The sequence below is a fragment of the Manis javanica genome, chromosome 9 (genome assembly GCF_040802235.1).
Source record: "Manis javanica isolate MJ-LG chromosome 9, MJ_LKY, whole genome shotgun sequence".
Taxonomy (NCBI): domain Eukaryota; kingdom Metazoa; phylum Chordata; class Mammalia; order Pholidota; family Manidae; genus Manis; species Manis javanica.
In genome coordinates this window covers 67,464,978-67,482,195 of record NC_133164.1, presented here as the reverse complement: position 1 = coordinate 67,482,195, position 17,218 = coordinate 67,464,978, and the positions used below count along the sequence as shown (strand labels likewise).

The window sequence follows — 17,218 nt, the reverse complement described above, 5'->3', positions numbered from 1 at the left end:
GTGTCCTGCCACCGGCCAATAGGTCCACAGCTTCCGAAGCCGTGCAGTGGGTGTGGGTTTGCTCTGTAAACCTCTGAGATGTCTCTGAAGCCCCAACAGATACTCCACAGTGTCCTCCTCGTTCAGGCTACTTTCAACACAGGTTTAAATTTTATTACTGTGACAGCCAATCTGTATTAATATTTAACCAAACCACTGGATGAAGAAATTCATGGCTTTGAAGGGGAAAAAGCTTCCCAAGCTCAGTCCGTTTGTTTACTGGGTGTTAGGGGTTGACTCGTGTTCACTCCAGATTCACATGCTGAAATTCCAATCCCTAGTACCTCGAATGTGACTGTATTCGGGGTTCTTTACAGAGGTAGTTAACACGAAGCCACCAGGACGGCTCCTGCTTGGAAGCGACCAGGGCTCTCCTGGGGTCAGTATTAGGATGAGGGTCAGAAGGAGGGCGTGTGTAGGTCCGGAGGCCACGCAGAGGGGCCTCGGGAGGCCCCGGCCCTGCCAGCACCTTGGCCTCGGACGTGTAGCCTCTGGAAGAGCCGGGGAACAAGGTCTGCTCTCTAAGCCCCCCAAGCTGGCCAATGCAACGGGATTTTGGAAATGGGAATTTCTTATGACTTTAAAAATGAGCTATGACTTAGCGGCTGACGGGTTAGTGGATGTCCAGGGAGGCAGGTGGGAGCCGGAGTTCAGCGGGTCACACACAAAAGGTGGGCAGGTGAGCCTGCAAGAGCCAGATGGGGCAGTCGCCCCAAAGGCGCAGAAGGGGGGTGGGGGATCTGGGCTCCAACGGGGATTTCAACAGGGAGACGCCCTGGGGACCTGACCTCGCTTCCCCCTTTCCGTGGGCAAGCAGGGGCCACTACGGGCAGAGAGAGCGCACGGGGGCAGCGCAGAGGCGCAGGGGGTGTGCAGAGGGTGCAGAGGCGCGGGCAGTCTCCGGCCCGGGCCAGCTGGGGTGCTGGGAGAGGCGCACTGCCTCGCCTCACTTGCTCCGTCGGCTCGGGCGGTGGAGACTCTGAGCCCGTGTCGGCTCACTCAGGGCCGGGGGTCGGGGCGCAGGGCGGCCGCGACGCCGCAGCCGCTGGGCCGCTGCCTTGGGCGCGGGTGGAGGAGTCGGCGCCCCAGGCCGCCCAGCGCAGGCCCGGCCGACGCGCACTGCGAGGCCGCGGGCGCCTGGAAGTGGGCTGGCGCGTCAGAGCGCGCTGTGATTTCTGGAACTGTGCTGCCCCCAACCCCTCCCACAATGACAGAATGGTCTGTATGCGTGCTGCCTTGGGTGCCATTTGCCGCACACGCGCAGCTCTGGAATGTAAGGCTAAGTACAAATCTAAAAAGGAAACAATCGAATTTTTCCTAGTGCAGGAAGGGAGAGACTTTCTCCCCCCTCCCCCCTTCCTTAGGGCCCGCACTTGCCTAAACCTGTAGTTGTTAATTCTCCCTCTGCGCCTTTCAGATGGTGTAGAAATTCTTTAAAGCAAAACGAGCTTTTCGTCAGCTCTACAGGCAGGCATGTCTTCCTCAAGGACCTGGGAGCTACCTCTCTGAACGACAAGGAAGATGGCTCCCCTGTCTCCGGGCTCCAAGCTGCACCCAGTCATCCTGTCGAAGACGTGAGACATTTTGTTTAGAGAAAGGCAGTCCGCAAGCCGCCGTGGCCCCGTCAGATAGCAGGTGACTTAGGAGCTGTGTGGCGAATGGCACGGCAGGTGTTGCCTTGAGGACAAGCTCCCATCTGTCTGGTGGACACATATGCAATGGGCGGTGTGCACTGACTCTATGAAAAGTGAGATTTCTTTCTGTCTCTGCAATTTCTTTACAGGTGGCCTGTGATGTACATCACATTCTGGCTTAATGCGTATTCAGCAACAAAACGTTTTTCTCTTTTTCTACCTTTGTGGAGAGTTTTTCTTGGCTGGCAGGTTTTAAAAATTGGACTCTGCGACAAGAGCAACCAGTTAAAACATAAATATAAGGGTGGCATTATTAAAACGTCAGTAGAAGAGCTGCAGTGAGATCCCAGAACATGAAACACACGAGGGCGGGAAAGCAGCACAGGCGATGGAGCAGGTGGGGCCGCGAGAAGACACACGCCATGGGCCCCTCGGCGTCCACTGAGTGGTTGCTGTGCGCAGACTCAGAGTCTCCATTGGGGAACAGACGTGGTGAAAATGGGTAAGAAAGCAAGACCTATTATTTACAAGAAACACATTATAAATATAAAGCATAGGCAGGTTGAGAGCAAAAAGGTAAAAAAAATACACCCCACAAACACGAAGCCTAAGAAAGCTTATGTGGCAATAGTAATGCTTAGCAGAGTAGATTTCAAGATAAGGAATATAATTAGGGATAAAGAGCCACTCCATATAGAAGGGTCAATATCCCAAATGTGTTTGTGCCGAATAACACAGGTGAAACAGGTTTCATAAACAGGAAGCAGAGAAAAGATTAAAGAGGAAACAGCTAGAGCCACAATCAGTGGGAGATTGTAACATTGCTCTCAGCGATTAATAGGAAAGTACATCCAAAAAAGTCAGACACAGATTTGCACCAAACTCGTGAAACCAGGAAATTTTGCGATGTTAAGAAATTAAGATTTAATTATGTGAAACATCTCATTTCTAGGAGATATTTGATAAGCAACATCTTACTGTATAGTGGTGATTTTACGATCATTTTGATGCAGTGGTGATTGAAATATGGCTTGTAGGGATTTATGAAATCAAACAAAAATTGCTCCCATGGGCCACCTGGGTTGGGAGACCTGGGGCCATGGGACTATACAGTCTTCATGTTTTAGGACATGTGTGCCAGTGACGTGAAATATTCATTAATGTAACATTATAGTATAGGCAGAAACTCTGATCTTTCCCCTTGTAACTGTGACAAGGGCCTAAACCGCCTCTCAACATTGGATGATTGTACATCTGGGTCAGAGATGCAAACCTTCTTCAGCCAAACCCAACAGACTCCTCCAGGGTCACTTTCTGGGCAGAGAGCAAACAACCATCCCTTAGGAACAAGGTAGCCAGACTTGGCAAAAAGGAATAGAGGCCAGCGACATTTGAATTTCTGATAAACAACAGATCATTTTTTAGTATGCGATATATTTACCCTAAAAAATATCTGAAATTAAACTTTCACCAGGCGTCCTGGAAATAATGGTCCTCTAAGGAGGCTGGCTGAGCTGGGTGTAAGCAGTTCAAATTAAAATACCCCAGACCGACGAATGCCTGCTCTCGGGGTCTCCCTCTGCCTCCAACATCCAGATGTATTGCTTATATGACAGGTGGGGGCAATGAAAAGATACGGGAAAGGGTTGCTCCAAAGGTCAGCTTTTTATTTAAATATTTTATAATGATACACACACAGGTATGATCTCCCAAGGAACACATATAAAAACTAATACAATACTTTTCAGGTACAGAGAAAACCATTTAGAAAATGTGATTCCACTATACACAGAGGCAGGTCTGGTTTCCAAGCCTGCCCAAGGAGGAATTTAAGATCAAATTTCGTTTGTCTGGAGTACTCAGGTCATACTAATATTTTCACACAGCAGTGATATTACTGTAACATGGTTGGCAAAATATAACTACTAAGTCTACAGTGAAAACAAACAAAAAAAGCAACAATTACTAGTAGAGAGTAAAACATTTAGATCACAGAAGAGTGACCTTGGCCACAGACTTATGGTGTCTAAAAATGTTTGCCTTTTACCCACATACAGTCAGTGGGAGTGAAATGTATAAATCTTTTGTATAACACAATTCAAGTAAAAAGTATTTCTAAAAATGTGCTACAAAATGAACTGTTATTCGTCTCCCTAGCAAAGTATCTTGAAAAAATCACAAAATTACATAGTGTTTAAAAGTTAAGAAAGTTATTCTGTGGTGGGAATATTTATATAAATGATTACTGATGTGTACAACAACTTTGAAACATTAAATGCATTATTTTTTCAAGGAGCAATAAAAATACAACCTGCTTAGGAGACAAAACAATTTTTCAAAAAGAAAAGACAAAGATGTTATACAAAGATTCAGGTCCATTATGTGATATTTAATACTAACCAGTAAGTCAAGACTGGCCCATCAATGAATTGGTGACAGAAAAAAAAATGATAATTTCCAACTCAAAATTATAGAAATTATAGGGTCTTTCAATATTATTTTGCAATTATAGATAAGAGAATGGTTTTTAAAATTCAGTTTAATTCCACAGATATTTACTTGGCACCCATGTTAGGTAGTGAGGATGTACAGCAGTGCAATAGGCACGTTTCTTTCCACAGTGGAGAGCAGAGCCTGGTGATGCATTTTGCTATCTTAAATTAGAACAGATTGTATCCTGAGTTTTGTTTTGTTTTTAATAGTATACTATTGCTATAAAAGTAAAGTGAGTTTCTATCTATGCATTTTGCCCTGGTGTGTTCAACTGAATCTGCAGTGTTCAATATTTTTATGATTATTCAGAGACAAAGGGAAGGTAATACTAGGCTGTTTTTAAGGCTGTACGACACACATACAGTCACATGCACAGAAACATACAGTGTGTATTCTTTACCATGTAAGTGTTCCAAAAGTCAACCACCCTGACACAGATGAAAAGGCCTCTAGTCTTAAAGAAAACGAACAAAACTGGCCACCCAGCCTGCAGGTATCTCTGGATGAATGAGTTGTTGATAACCTGCTAGGTGCACTTGAGTGCAGAGTACAGGATGCAGCAAGGCTGAACATCAGCACGGTGTGCAGAGGCCCAAGCAGCTTCCTGGAGGCCCTCCTGCACAGCCGATGACCTGGATATTCTGTGCTAATGTGGCAAATTCTCAGAAGTCAGATCCAGTGCCTACTTAACTTGCTTTGTGAATATTGTTTGGCCATGTCTCACTGAAAGGCACTTAGACGCAGAAGCATTAGGCCTTGCTAAGTCCCAGGCGTGTCTGAGGCCTGGGGCCTGAGACAGTGAGATCCATGTGTTCCTAGTGACTGGGAGAGACTTAAGTCCAGTGTGTATGTGTCTCCCATGTGCAAGGCTTGTGGAAAGACAGGTCTCCTGAAAATATGAAACGGGTCACTGCTAGTTAAGCATGGGACAGAGTGTGGCCGACTGCTGGTTATGAGTAAGAATGCTGGACTGTGCTAAGCTTGGTGACCCTGGTGGACGATGATGTGGTTACTGCAGAGTTAGAATGACCAGACTCCTCTAACCCAAAATTTGGCAGAGGGTCAGGGATTCCTGCTCCAGAAACCAAGGTTTTTCTGGCCATCATGGAGGTTTCGGCGGGAATTTGGTAGCCGGACTGCAGAGAGGAAACAGGTGTTAGCACACTTTCTGTCACTGTCATGTTCTGTCCTACTGTGCTGGGTATGACCAGCGAGGCCTGCACGCCTGAGCCAGGGGCCAGGAAGCTCTCTCTTTCCCTCACTAGGACATAGTGGGCCTCTGGGAGAGGGCCAGGTGCACCCCCGTCAGGCTGTATCAGTCTCTCGGTAACCGTGACGCGGCCCTCACTGGCGTAATGATGGTCTAGCAGGGCGGAAGCTGGTGCGTACACCCTCTCTGTCACAACGAGGCCCTGCGGCTGACTGGGGCCCGGGGTCACAGCGCTTGGGGGCACGGGACCAGAGGCCGGTGTGGCTGCCTTCTGACTCTGCCTAGAAGTTACAGACCTTTCAGTAACCATTTCCTGAGTAACTCTCTCTGCGTTTGCTTCATGCAAAGCTTCTGAAACCTGAAAACTGCCAGAGGGGCAGGTCTTCTGTGACCTTCCCTCCGTTTGCTCCCACAGTGAATGTGAGGCTCCCTTCACACCTTCCCTCACAGGTCTTTGCCTCTGCTCAATTTCCACATCCATATCTATCTTTTGACCCAAGCAAACTTCAGCTAGTGTCTTAAATTTGAACCCCAAATCATCTAAGAAGTGGACATCTGGCTCGGCTTCAATAAAACTGCAACAGCCGATGGAACCATGCAGAGAATTGGTTTCTTCCTGAGAGTAAACCAGAAGGCAGTCTTTGGCTGTGTGCGTGTCATCTTCCTCGATGTAAGAGTCAGCTTTCTAAAATGGAAATAAACAGAGGTGTACCATTAGTGACACAACTTCACCTAGGGACAAGACTTTATTCCAGCCCCCAAATGCCTAATCTGAGTCCAATTACAAGGAAACATCAGGGAAACACAAACTGAAGGGGTCCCGCAGCACGACCAGCCGGTGCCCCTAGAGCAGCACCGGTATCGTGAGGAACAAGAAAGGCTGGACTCTGTACCGTCCCGGGCACAGTGGTGAGGAGAGGCGCTACGGTGAGGGCTGGTGATTGGAAATGTGGGGTATGTTGCTGTTAAATCTCTAAATTTGTTCACTGTACTGTGGTAATGTGAGAATCATGGGCGTGAGACAGAGAGAGAGAGAGACAGGAAGGCAGGCAGGGAGGGAGGGAAAGGGAAACGGGAGGGCAGATAGGAAAGGTGGCAAACTGTTAACGATTGGGTAACCTGGGCAAAGGGTATACAGTTTTCAAAATTTCTATTGCTCTTGCAAATTTTCTGGTACGTTTGAAATGATTTCAGAATCACAAGTTGCACACACACACACACACACAGCAACTGACTTGGGCTGGATCAGAGGACAGAGGGAAAGTGTCAGAATAAAACAAATGGCCCCGGAATGGAGCCTGACAGCAAGACGGGAAACAGATAAGGAGACATGGCTGTAACTACGCCCGTTACACTGCACTTAGGGCGTGCAGACGGTCTGAAAGGAGGGAGGGTGGGAGGGGGCCCAAAGTGGGCAAGCACCCCGTAACTGGCCGCAGGTGGCGGAGGGCGGGCAGAAACAGGCTGGCCTCCGTGGAGCCCCCGCTCCGTCTCCTCAGAAGATGGTGCGGGGCCTGCCCGGCCGTGGCGGACACGCAGACCCTGTCCTTGAGCAGGCCGGCCGGCCTTGCTTCTCCTATCCCACTCCAGCGTGAGCCTGCTGCAATGTCCTCCCAGCTTTCTGTGAGCCCCTCAGGGGTGAGCCCAAGGGCACTAGGGGACAGCACCTGACTGTGCAGTACGGTTGGTTGGGGCCGTCCAGGCCCTCCGGCCTCATGGGGGCCCTGGCAGGTCTGCCCGGCAGAGGGAGCACACGGGCCGGCTGGCCCTGGACTTGCTCTCGGCAAGGCCCTGCGCCCCCTCGGCGCCGCCTGCTGTGTGGGCCTGCGAGGAGCAGAGCTGCCTGGCCGGCCAACACCCGCTTGCGGTGGTCAAGCCTTTGCGGGTAATGCAAGGCTGGGGCCATGGCTGCTGCCATATGGCTAGCGGCCCAATGGTTCCCTGGGTCCCACCTCCCCTTCCTCACCATCTGTCAGAGTTCTTTTAAAAAAAACAATTAAGTCCCATCTACATCTAATGCAACGACCCCCTAGCAAGCGTCCCCGCACAGTGAGGCCAACCTACCTCCTGGAAGTAGCTCCCCAGGAATGCCTCGCTCAGTGCTGCGGCCATGCCTCTGGACGCTGTTGGGGCTCTCGCGGCCGCGCCGACGTCGGCGCCCCTCGCGGCTCCTGCCAACCCCGCAGCCCAGGCGGCCCCACCGGCAAGCAGGCTTGTGCGCTCTTCCCACCTGCCGTCCACCTGTGACACCTCGAGCCGCGCTCCGGTCAGCAAGGCGGAGCCGCTGCCCCGCACGCTGGTCGCCTCGGCCGCTGCGCCCCCGCCACCCATCGCAGCACCGGCTGTGTGACCTGCCACCAGGAGCGAGTGCACCGCCTGCGAGAGCGAGGAAGGTGGGAACCGGAGCGCGGGAGGGGGTGGCCGGGGGTGTGGTTGTCTGGGCTACGCGGGCACAGCCAGGGAATGAGCTATTTCCAGAAGCAGGTCAGAGTTTGGGTGGAGTGACTTCCTTCTGGGTTCTGAAGACCTCCACGCCACCTTCGTGTTTGGGGAGCTCGCTATGCCCCAGGGAGAAATGGCAGCCGGAGCACCTCAACTTTCCTGAAGTTTGACGCCTTCCCTCGCAGACCCTCCCCTCCCCCCATTTTTTCTCTAGCTGGACACACGGCCACCCACACAGAGACTACTTCCAAGCCTCCACCGCGACTAGGAGCCCTACCTATGTTCTGGTTAGGGTGATTTCGGGCAGAAATGGGGTCGGGAACTTCTGGGGGGGTGTTCTCAGATTCCTTCTTCACTTTTCTCCCCTCTGCCTGTTGGAAGGTGGGGGGGCATGTGTGTGGAGCGCGAGACAGCATGGGGGTGGGCCTCATCCACGGGGGGGACCAGGCGGCGAATGGTCCTGGGGCCTGGACTGCTCGCAGATGTACTCAGGCCACAGTGACGCCGAGCTCCCAGACATGTGATGCTAACTCACATCCCACTAGACCTGATGCCCACTGCAGCCGGCAATGAGGCCCAGGGTGAAAGTGCCAGAGAGACAACCGGAGACGGCTACACACTGGGAGGGGAGGGGATTCTGCAGCACCGCGCACCTGCTATGGGGTCGTGGGCTTATCTCCAGCCCTGTGTATCTCAGGCAGGGAAATGGAGAAGCAGCTGTTGTGAAGGTCTGCTTATCTGACACGGGGATAGAACTTCTCTCCTGAATCCCTTTGCCCTCTTGCTCTCTTTAACCCTTGTCCTACATTCCCTGTGTCACACGTTCTCTATGACACAGGACCTGTCACAGTAGGAGAAAACCATGTCAACCCTGTCCTGGCCACAAACACAAAATGTGTCAGCACTCGGACGCTCTGTTTAACAAAGGCACGTGAACGAAATCTGAAATGACCGCTTTGCTTTCTCATGACCTAAAATATTAGAAACACCCCCTGAGGCCCCTTTAAAGTCAGAAGAGCAGGCAGTCCCACTGACCTTGTCCTCAGGAGGTGCTCCTTCATTGTTCCAGGGATGCAGCATCTCTATGGTGCCAGGGATGGGGGCAAAGCCTTTGGCGCTCTCTCCACAGTGGCACATGAGCAGAGCAAGGGGTATAACTGCACATGAGTGAGATGGCACACGGAGGTCAGTGCCCACAGGGCTAGGCTGATGCTGCACGATGCTGGAACTTGCCTGTCACCTCCTGGAGTCCAGCCTTCACTTATTTGCAGCCTCATTTTTCTATTTTTCTTGTCTTCATGCTGATCCAACCTTACCAGGCTTGTCTTGGGTGAGTTACACCAAAGCCTAAAGGTGGACTGAGGGGGCCGCACAGATTCAGAGTATTCATTCCTCACCAATAGGCTGTGTGGGGCACCGAGTAGGGCGCCAAGACCAGATTCAATTCTATCCAGGTCATCAAAACCAATATAAAGACTCAGATTTCTTGGTTGTTTTGTTAAACCCCTTCAATTTCAATATGAGATAATTCACTAGCCAGGAAAATACATGTGTTGAAAACATCAAAAGCTCTTAGGGATAGAAAAATTTTAGGATGTTCAAATATTCTAGAACACTGCAATGTCTATAATACTTCACCTGGAGTAGAATTTGGCAGAAGGCATGACTCACTGAGGTTCAAATTCACCAAATGTTGAATTACCTGAGTATTATTTTCTAAGATGATTCTACATTAAAAACCCTTAGGATACATACACCATTTCATCTAGATTTCAAAAAACATGCATGGCATGGCAAATCATACAACATCCCCCCATACAGAGCTTATCAAAATGGGGACACCCTAAGGTTTATGTTAAAAAGTTGTTGAAAAGCATGTATAATAACCTTGGTTCTTTAAATCAGGAAAGGATGCATTTTATAAAACAAAATTTTGCAGAGTGCACAATAGCCTGGTAAGCATATCAATGCTCCATTATCTCTCCTTACCTTTGAAAGAGCTCTAGTGTGATTAAAGAGTAACTGTAAAGAAGTCAACAGCTACTGTACTAAAATAACAAGAGCTAGCATGGCTGTCAGATACTCACGGAGCAAGAGCAGAAGGGCAAAAATTATCAGTGCAATTGCTGCAGGTCCCAGGCCGATGTAGGGGTCACGCAGAGCTTCCACACAGCCACTGCCGTCCAGACACTGGCAGACAGTGAGCTTAAGGACCTGATTCTCAGAGCAGCTGAAGCCCTGACTATCTGAAATCAGGAACTGGATCTCACTTCTCCCAAGCCGTCGCTCTTCCGGCTTCAGGAGCACACTGGTGCCTGCGAGGGTGGGAGGCAGAAGGGTAAAAATGAGTGATTATCACGGACACGGCCAGAGTAAATTACAGAAACATTAATTGCTAATAATTAGAAGCTAATAATGAAAAGGTTTCCCAGTTAGAAGCTTTATTCTTGCTTAACTTTTCTATTGAATTCACACTGTGTGCTTATTACAATTATGCCAGACACTCCAAATACACAGGTTAACAGCATAGTATTGGATCTGACATACCTTATTTTTATGATGACTAATTGTAACAAAAGCGTGTGGTCTAGCAAATGCAAGGGACTTCTGTGTAATGGGAACACAGTAACGAACGTGGTGGGTTAAGTGACCTTCCATTGAAATGACCTATATTTTACCATTTCCTAAAAAAACTTTATTAAGGTGATTTTCAAACAGACAATAATAGAAGAGCAAAATTAACCCCCCTGGTACCCATCCCTGGCTTTAATAATTTTCAACAATGAGCCAATATTGTTTCATCTAGTCCCTTCTGTTTTTGTTTCTAACACTGTGTATTCAAAATTTTGAAAAATTTCAAATCTACAGAGTTGAAGGAATATTACAATGAATATCATCAACCCTTCACAAATTCTTTATATTTTGCAACATTACTTTCTCTCTCTGTACACACTTCTTTTTTTCTGAACTATGTGAAGGTAAGTGGCAGATATCATGACATTCCTTAGCATACACCTTCTAGGACCAAGGGTCATTAGCCTTCTTAAGAAATGTATTATTGATATAATAATACTGTCTAGTATATAACCCATAGTCAAACTTTTCAATTGTTATAATAAAGTCCTTCATAATTCTCTCTTTGGATCCAATCAATGATTATAAACTGCATTATCCTACTGTCTGTTAATAATTTAGGTCAGCCAGCCCCTCCCTTCTGACTTGTCAAGACCTAGCCTTTTTTAAAGGCCACTTATTTCAAAGGATGCTCCACAGTTTGAATGTGTCTGATTATTTTCTTATGATTGAAATCAGGTTATACATTTTTTGGCAAGAATATTACACAGGAAGTCTTGTGGGAATGATCTTTTTACTTTATTTTTAAAAAATATGACTGATGATTATTTAAAAGTTTTCTTTAACATGAATAAAAATAATGACCAGTTTTCACATTAAGTGAAAATAACAATCAGAATAGCTTAAAATTTTTTCTGATGTATGCATAATATTTATGAAAAATAACTTGTAAGACATGTAAAGATAGATGAATACAAGATAAAAATAAAGTCTTTTGTATTTTTTTTTTGAAGTAAGACACAGCCTGTTCTCATTATAAGGTCCAAATTTTATAGAAGTTGATCTGCAATAGCCAGAAATAGACTTGTTAAATTATCCCCAAAGCTTTGGAGAAGTGAGGAAAGCATCTACCTAATCATTCATTTGAAGGAATAAGAACTCATGAAAAACATCCATTTTAAAGACAGCCTGGAAGAATACAAACAAACTTGTGATTGGTCCTGGGGGGGTGGGGAGGAGGGGAATAGTTTAATAATTGTCATAAAAAAGAAGCCTTACCCAAATATGACAAACTGTTAATATTCTTTTAATTCTGGGTCTGTAAAAGGGTGTCTGCCTTATTAGTCTGTGGGATTCTCTGTATTTTAAAATATCCCCAACTAAACCAAAACAAATAGGAGCAATTTATGATCATGGCCACTGGCTGATCATTTTACTATGTAACCAAGGAGAAGAAAGCCTGGATTATAAAATCCTCTCTCTCTAAATTGTTGAGATACGTAAAGTATAAATCTCAGTGACTTCCTGTTATAATGCTCTAACATGCATGTCCTTAAGAGTTTTATGCTCCTATGACTATGAAAAAGCCCATAGAATTCAAGAATGTTTTTATCTTTAGATAGAAAACCCATTTTTATACATGGAGAAGCAGGATAGCATAAAGGTTAGAAAGTAGAGGCTCCAGGCCAACTGCTTGGATCAAATCCTAGTTCCAGCTCTTCAGGAGCTGTGACCTTGAGAGGGTCAGTAAAACTCTCTGTGCATGTGTTTCCTCATCTGTAAAATGTTGGCAATAGTCGTGCCAAACTTCCAGGGTTGTTAATATTAGCAGAGTGCTCAAAAAAGTGCTGGCATCTCTTAGAAGCCCAGCAAGTTCAATGCAAAACACATTTACACACGTTAGGCAAAGAAAGGAAAACTCCAGTTAAGCATTCAGCCTAGGTGGAGCCCCAGACTTCTGTGAGTCAGGAGTATATACTGTGAGTGGGGAGATCAACAACCTTACAAGTTTTGAAGCCCTTGACTGGATTACCTTAAGAATCATGTGGATGTCTGCCAGCTCGGGGTTCCTGCTAGCTGAATGCCTAATCTTTAAGTAAACTCAATTAATTGGGATGGGAAAATTGCTATTCTTAGTGGGGACATGCTACTTAAGTTAACAAAGGGTGTATCTATCTGTATCTATCTTCTGAAGTGGACACATAAACCCTGAGATGATTTAGAATTAGATATGGGAATATCTGAGTAAATTAAAGACAGTTTTAATATTTTCATATTGTAAGGAAATTATTTGTACTTGTTACTTATATAGTTGTAAGAGTTTTAAGAAAATTTGCCCCTATTATTGTGACAGCTTTGTAACTCCAACTTAACTACATTACTTGTGCTTTTAGGTTGAAACATCACTGGTTTGTTCAGTACTAGACTAGGGTCCATGGATTTATAAGTTAAATCCACTGAACGTTTAGAATCTAGGGATCACAAGAAGGTTTTGTTAATTCAGATAACTGAAATACACAAAAAGGAAACCAAATATACTAAATTTATAAATATAATTTGAAATATTGAAGGTATTTATGTTGTAAATTGGATGAAACATTATTCAAAAAGCCCCTTAAAATGACTGCAAAAATTTTGTAGACTTTAACAATGAATCTGTAATTAGGAAAAGCTTGGGTATTATATTTGAAACTTTTCTGAAACAAAATAGTCTTCTGGATAGGTTTTTCAGCATTCAAAATACTCTGAAGGACACCCAAAAGCTCACATCAATGAGGGTTATGTCCAAGATAGAGATATGCACACTGGCCATCTGGCATGGAGGGTCAGACAGATGCTTCTTCATGTCGTTATCTGTTACTTACTAGTCTTGTGACTTTGAACAAGCCAATGAGCCCTAGTTAACCCAAGGTTTCCCCAGCTGTAGTTAAGGAATAACATTAAGTGGTAAGGATGAAATGAGATAAGATACCTGAAGGGCCAGCAGTGTCTGGCATATGGTAAGCGACTAATATTATTTTTAATGGAATTGTTACCACAGTTCAAGGTTTTTAGAAGGCATGTACTCTGATTGCTGCTCTTAGACAGCCCAGGTACTTGGCTCATGAGGCAAGGCTACTTCAAGAGCTATTTGGAGAAGACTCAGCTATCTGTCAGACATGGGTGATTCCTCTTCTCTCCCTTTTCTAGATAGGTCTTTATTATAGGCAGATAAAAGATACTATGCCTGAGATTCAGAACCTCATTTAAACTCCTTTAAAAATGTGTATAAGAAATTTATGAAAAAAAGAACAACACAGCTTGAAGAATTTAGATTTCTGTTATGTTTAATATTTAAATATGTGGTCTGATGATCTCACTTACTTTCTTGGTGCACTATTTTCCATTTCTCGGCCATCCCCGCTGGTTTGTCAACAAGGGAGAAGCCGAACGGCGCACTGTTCTGGCCCCCATCCAGGTCCTCTGCAGTCACGTTTACATACTGCGCATCTTCACAGACGTTCTGCACTGGGTTGACCAGGGTGGGGCAATGGTCATTGATGTCTTGGACTGTGATCACGACCGTGCCCGTGATGGTTTTTCTAGGATAATCTTAAAAACAGGGAGGAAAGAAACACGTATGTTCCGGCTACATTGCTGACAAGGGGTACAGGTGAATTCTCTTGCCACTATGGTAAGAAGGTATAACAATTAGGACACTTCCTTATCCTAGATATGTTTTCATGTTCAGACCAAGTAACATGTTTTAGTCCATTAAAACAGGTAGAAATGAGAAGGTTTATCCATTGGAGAGATTTGGTTTTTCTACAAGATGAAAACAAAGGTCTCTGATTTGGAAAATAATATCTAAATACAAATAACCAAGAAAATTATCTATCTATTAACTTACCTTCTGACATAGCCAAAATCTTTACAGTATATGTACCATTTTGGACATATCTGGATTCGAAATCAGGAATTTTTATAAGTCTAATTTCAGATGTGAGTGAGTCCACTGAGACCCAATTATCTTTATCTTCCAATTTGGTGTATCTGGTGTAAAACAAACAAAATTAATTTTGAATTCTGGGTGAACTGGGAATCTCTAATATCTACAACACTTTCAAGCTTTATTTTTGCTTCATTATTTATGTTGTTATAGGCATCAGTCTTATTTTGGGATATTTTCTATTTCTTTTAACTATCCTAAAAGCTCTTCCCTTTACCACCCTTTACCACCTGTCACACTGACTCTGGAGCCTCCCTTATTCCTCCCTGTAACACACCCACGATGTATATGTAAGGGCACCATTCCCTGCCTACCGACCCAGGAGGTGGGCAAATTGCCAGGAAGTCTATCCTTTAGCTAAAATCTGGGGTAAACCTTTGGAGAATAATGTTGTTACCTGATAAGAACTGGTGGAGAAAAGTGGTTTTACATTCTATTTTTCATTGGCATGTTACCAGTATTTTGAAAATATCCATTTAAAAATCAGTGTTTGCCATAAATGGAAGTGTTTTAAAATGTGGAGATATTGTTGGTAGTGGGAGCAGCGGGTTTCTTTCCGCTGGAAATGGTTTAAGTGGAAACAAGGCTGATGCAGTAGTTTCTGGGTCTCTTCCATCAAAGTGAGGAGAATCCATGTGGAAAGAGATAGTTTTGGGAAGGCAAGGAGAATGTTTAAATTAGGTCTTCATAAATGTATAAAATTTAATACCGCTGAGGGGCAGAGCCAAGATGGTGGCATGAGTAGACAAGAGGAAATCTCCTCCCAAAACTATATATATTTTTGAAAATACTACAAATACAACTCTTCCTAAAAGAGAGACCAGAAGACACAGGACAACATCCAGACCACATCCACACCTGTGAGAACCCAGCACCTCGCCAAGGGGGTAAGATAAAAGCCCCGGCCTGGCGGGACCCGAGCGCCCCTCCCCCCAGCTCCCAGCGGGAGGAGAGGAGTTGGAGCGGGGAGGGAGAGGGAGCCCAGGACTGCTGAACACCCAGCCCCAGCCATCTGGACCAGAGCGCAGACACAGTTCATGCGTGAGGTGCTGGATACTAGGGAAACAGGGCAGTAAGACCTGCGAGTGGGTCCCCACAGCCAGCACCCCTGGGACAAAAGAAAAGCAAGTGCCCTTTGAAAATCTTAAAGGGACAGAGGCCTCACAGCTGGACAGAAGCGCCCCAGCGCAATCAGCCCAGTAACTGGGAATCCCAGGGAACTCTGGGTGCCCCAACGCCCTGGGTGGCAGTGCAGCTCAGAGGCCCCTCACGGTGATAAACAGCCTCCCGACAATTCCCCCTCTGGCACGACTCCGCCATAGCAGCAGCAGCCACACCCACAGCAACTGGGCAGAGCTTCTTCCACAGTGGTCAGGCAAGAATCAGACACCCCATTTGCGCACAGCTGCCCAGCACAAGCTGCTAGGGGTCGCTGTTCTCACAGGACAGGAAGGCCACAAACCAGCAAGAAGGAATGTTCTCCCAGCCGACACACGCACCAGCTCCCCACAACTACCTATCGCCATGAAAAGGCAGAAGAATTTGATCCAGACCAAAATCACAGAGTCAGCCCCTGAGAAGGAGACAGATCTAACCAATCTTCCTGAAAAAGAATTCAAAATAAAGGTCATAACCATGCTGATGGAGCTGCAGAGAAAGATGCAAGAGCTAAGGGATGAAGTCCGGAAGGAGATTACAGAAATTAAACAATCTCTGGAAGGTCTTAAGAGCAGACTGGATGAGGTACAAGAGACCGTTAATGGAATAAAATCAGAGAACAGGAACACAGAGAGGCTGATGCAGAGAGAGATGAAAGGATCTCCAGGAATGAAACAATATTAAGAGAACTGTGTGACCAATCCAAAAGGAACAATATCTGCAATATAGGGGTACCAGAAGAAGAAGAAGAGAGAAAAAGGGATAGAAAGTGTCTTTGAAGAAATAATTGCTGAAAACTTCCTCAAACTGGGGGAAGAAATAATCGATCAGACCATAGAAGCACACAGAATTCCCAACAGAAGGGACCCAAGGAGGACAACACCAAGACACATAATAATTAAAATGGCAAAGATCAAGGACAAGGACAGAGTATTAAAGGCAGCTAGAGAGAGGAAAAAGGTCACCTACAAAGGAAAACCCATCAGGCTATCATCAGACTTCTCAACAGAAACCTTACAGGCCAGAAGAGAATGGCATGATATACTTAATGCAATGAAACAGAAGGGCCTTGAACCAAGAATACTGTATCCAGCATGATTATCATTTAAATATGAAGGAGGGATTAAACAATTCCCAGACAAGCAAAAGATGAGGGAATTTGCCTCCCACAAACTACCTCTACAGGGTATTTTAGAGGGACTGCTATAGATGGGAGCACTCCTAAGACTAAATAGATGTCACCAGAGAAAATAAAATCACAGCAAAGAATGCAAACCAACCAAATACTAACTAAAGGCAAAAAATAAAATCAACTACCCACAAAAGCAGTTAAAGGAAACACAAAAGAGCACAGAATAAAACAACCAACATATAAAGAATGGAGGAGGAGGAATAAGAAGCGAGAGAAATAAAGAATTACCAGACAGTGTTTAAAATAGTTCAATAAGCAAGTTAAGTTAGACAGTAAGATACTAAAGAAGCGAACCTTGAACCTTTGGTAACCACAAATCTAAAGCCTGCAATGGCAATAAGTACATATCTTTCAATAATCACCCTAAATGTAAATGGACTGAATGCACCAATCAAAAGACACAGAGTAATGGAATAGATAAAAAAGCAAGACCCATCTATATGCTGCTTACAAGAGACTCACCTCAAACCCAAAGACACGCACAGACT

General features: G+C 45.6%; 1 protein-coding gene across 1 annotated transcript in view; it reads right to left on the bottom strand.

Moving 5' to 3' along the window:
- Positions 1 to 3,319: 3,319 nt before the first annotated feature.
- The window catches only part of DSG2 (desmoglein 2), a 60,116-nt gene continuing 46,217 nt past the window's right edge, over positions 3,320 to 17,218 (bottom strand). Inside the window, exons 10-15 of the mRNA XM_037025236.2 lie at positions 14,282 to 14,424; positions 13,756 to 13,983; positions 9,906 to 10,133; positions 8,854 to 8,975; positions 7,441 to 7,752; positions 3,320 to 6,061 (exon numbers count right to left, since the gene is read on the bottom strand). Coding sequence (XP_036881131.2) covers positions 5,117 to 6,061; positions 7,441 to 7,752; positions 8,854 to 8,975; positions 9,906 to 10,133; positions 13,756 to 13,983; positions 14,282 to 14,424 — 1,978 coding nt within the window. The 3' untranslated portion in view covers positions 3,320 to 5,116. The remainder of the gene's footprint in view (positions 6,062 to 7,440; positions 7,753 to 8,853; positions 8,976 to 9,905; positions 10,134 to 13,755; positions 13,984 to 14,281; positions 14,425 to 17,218) is intronic.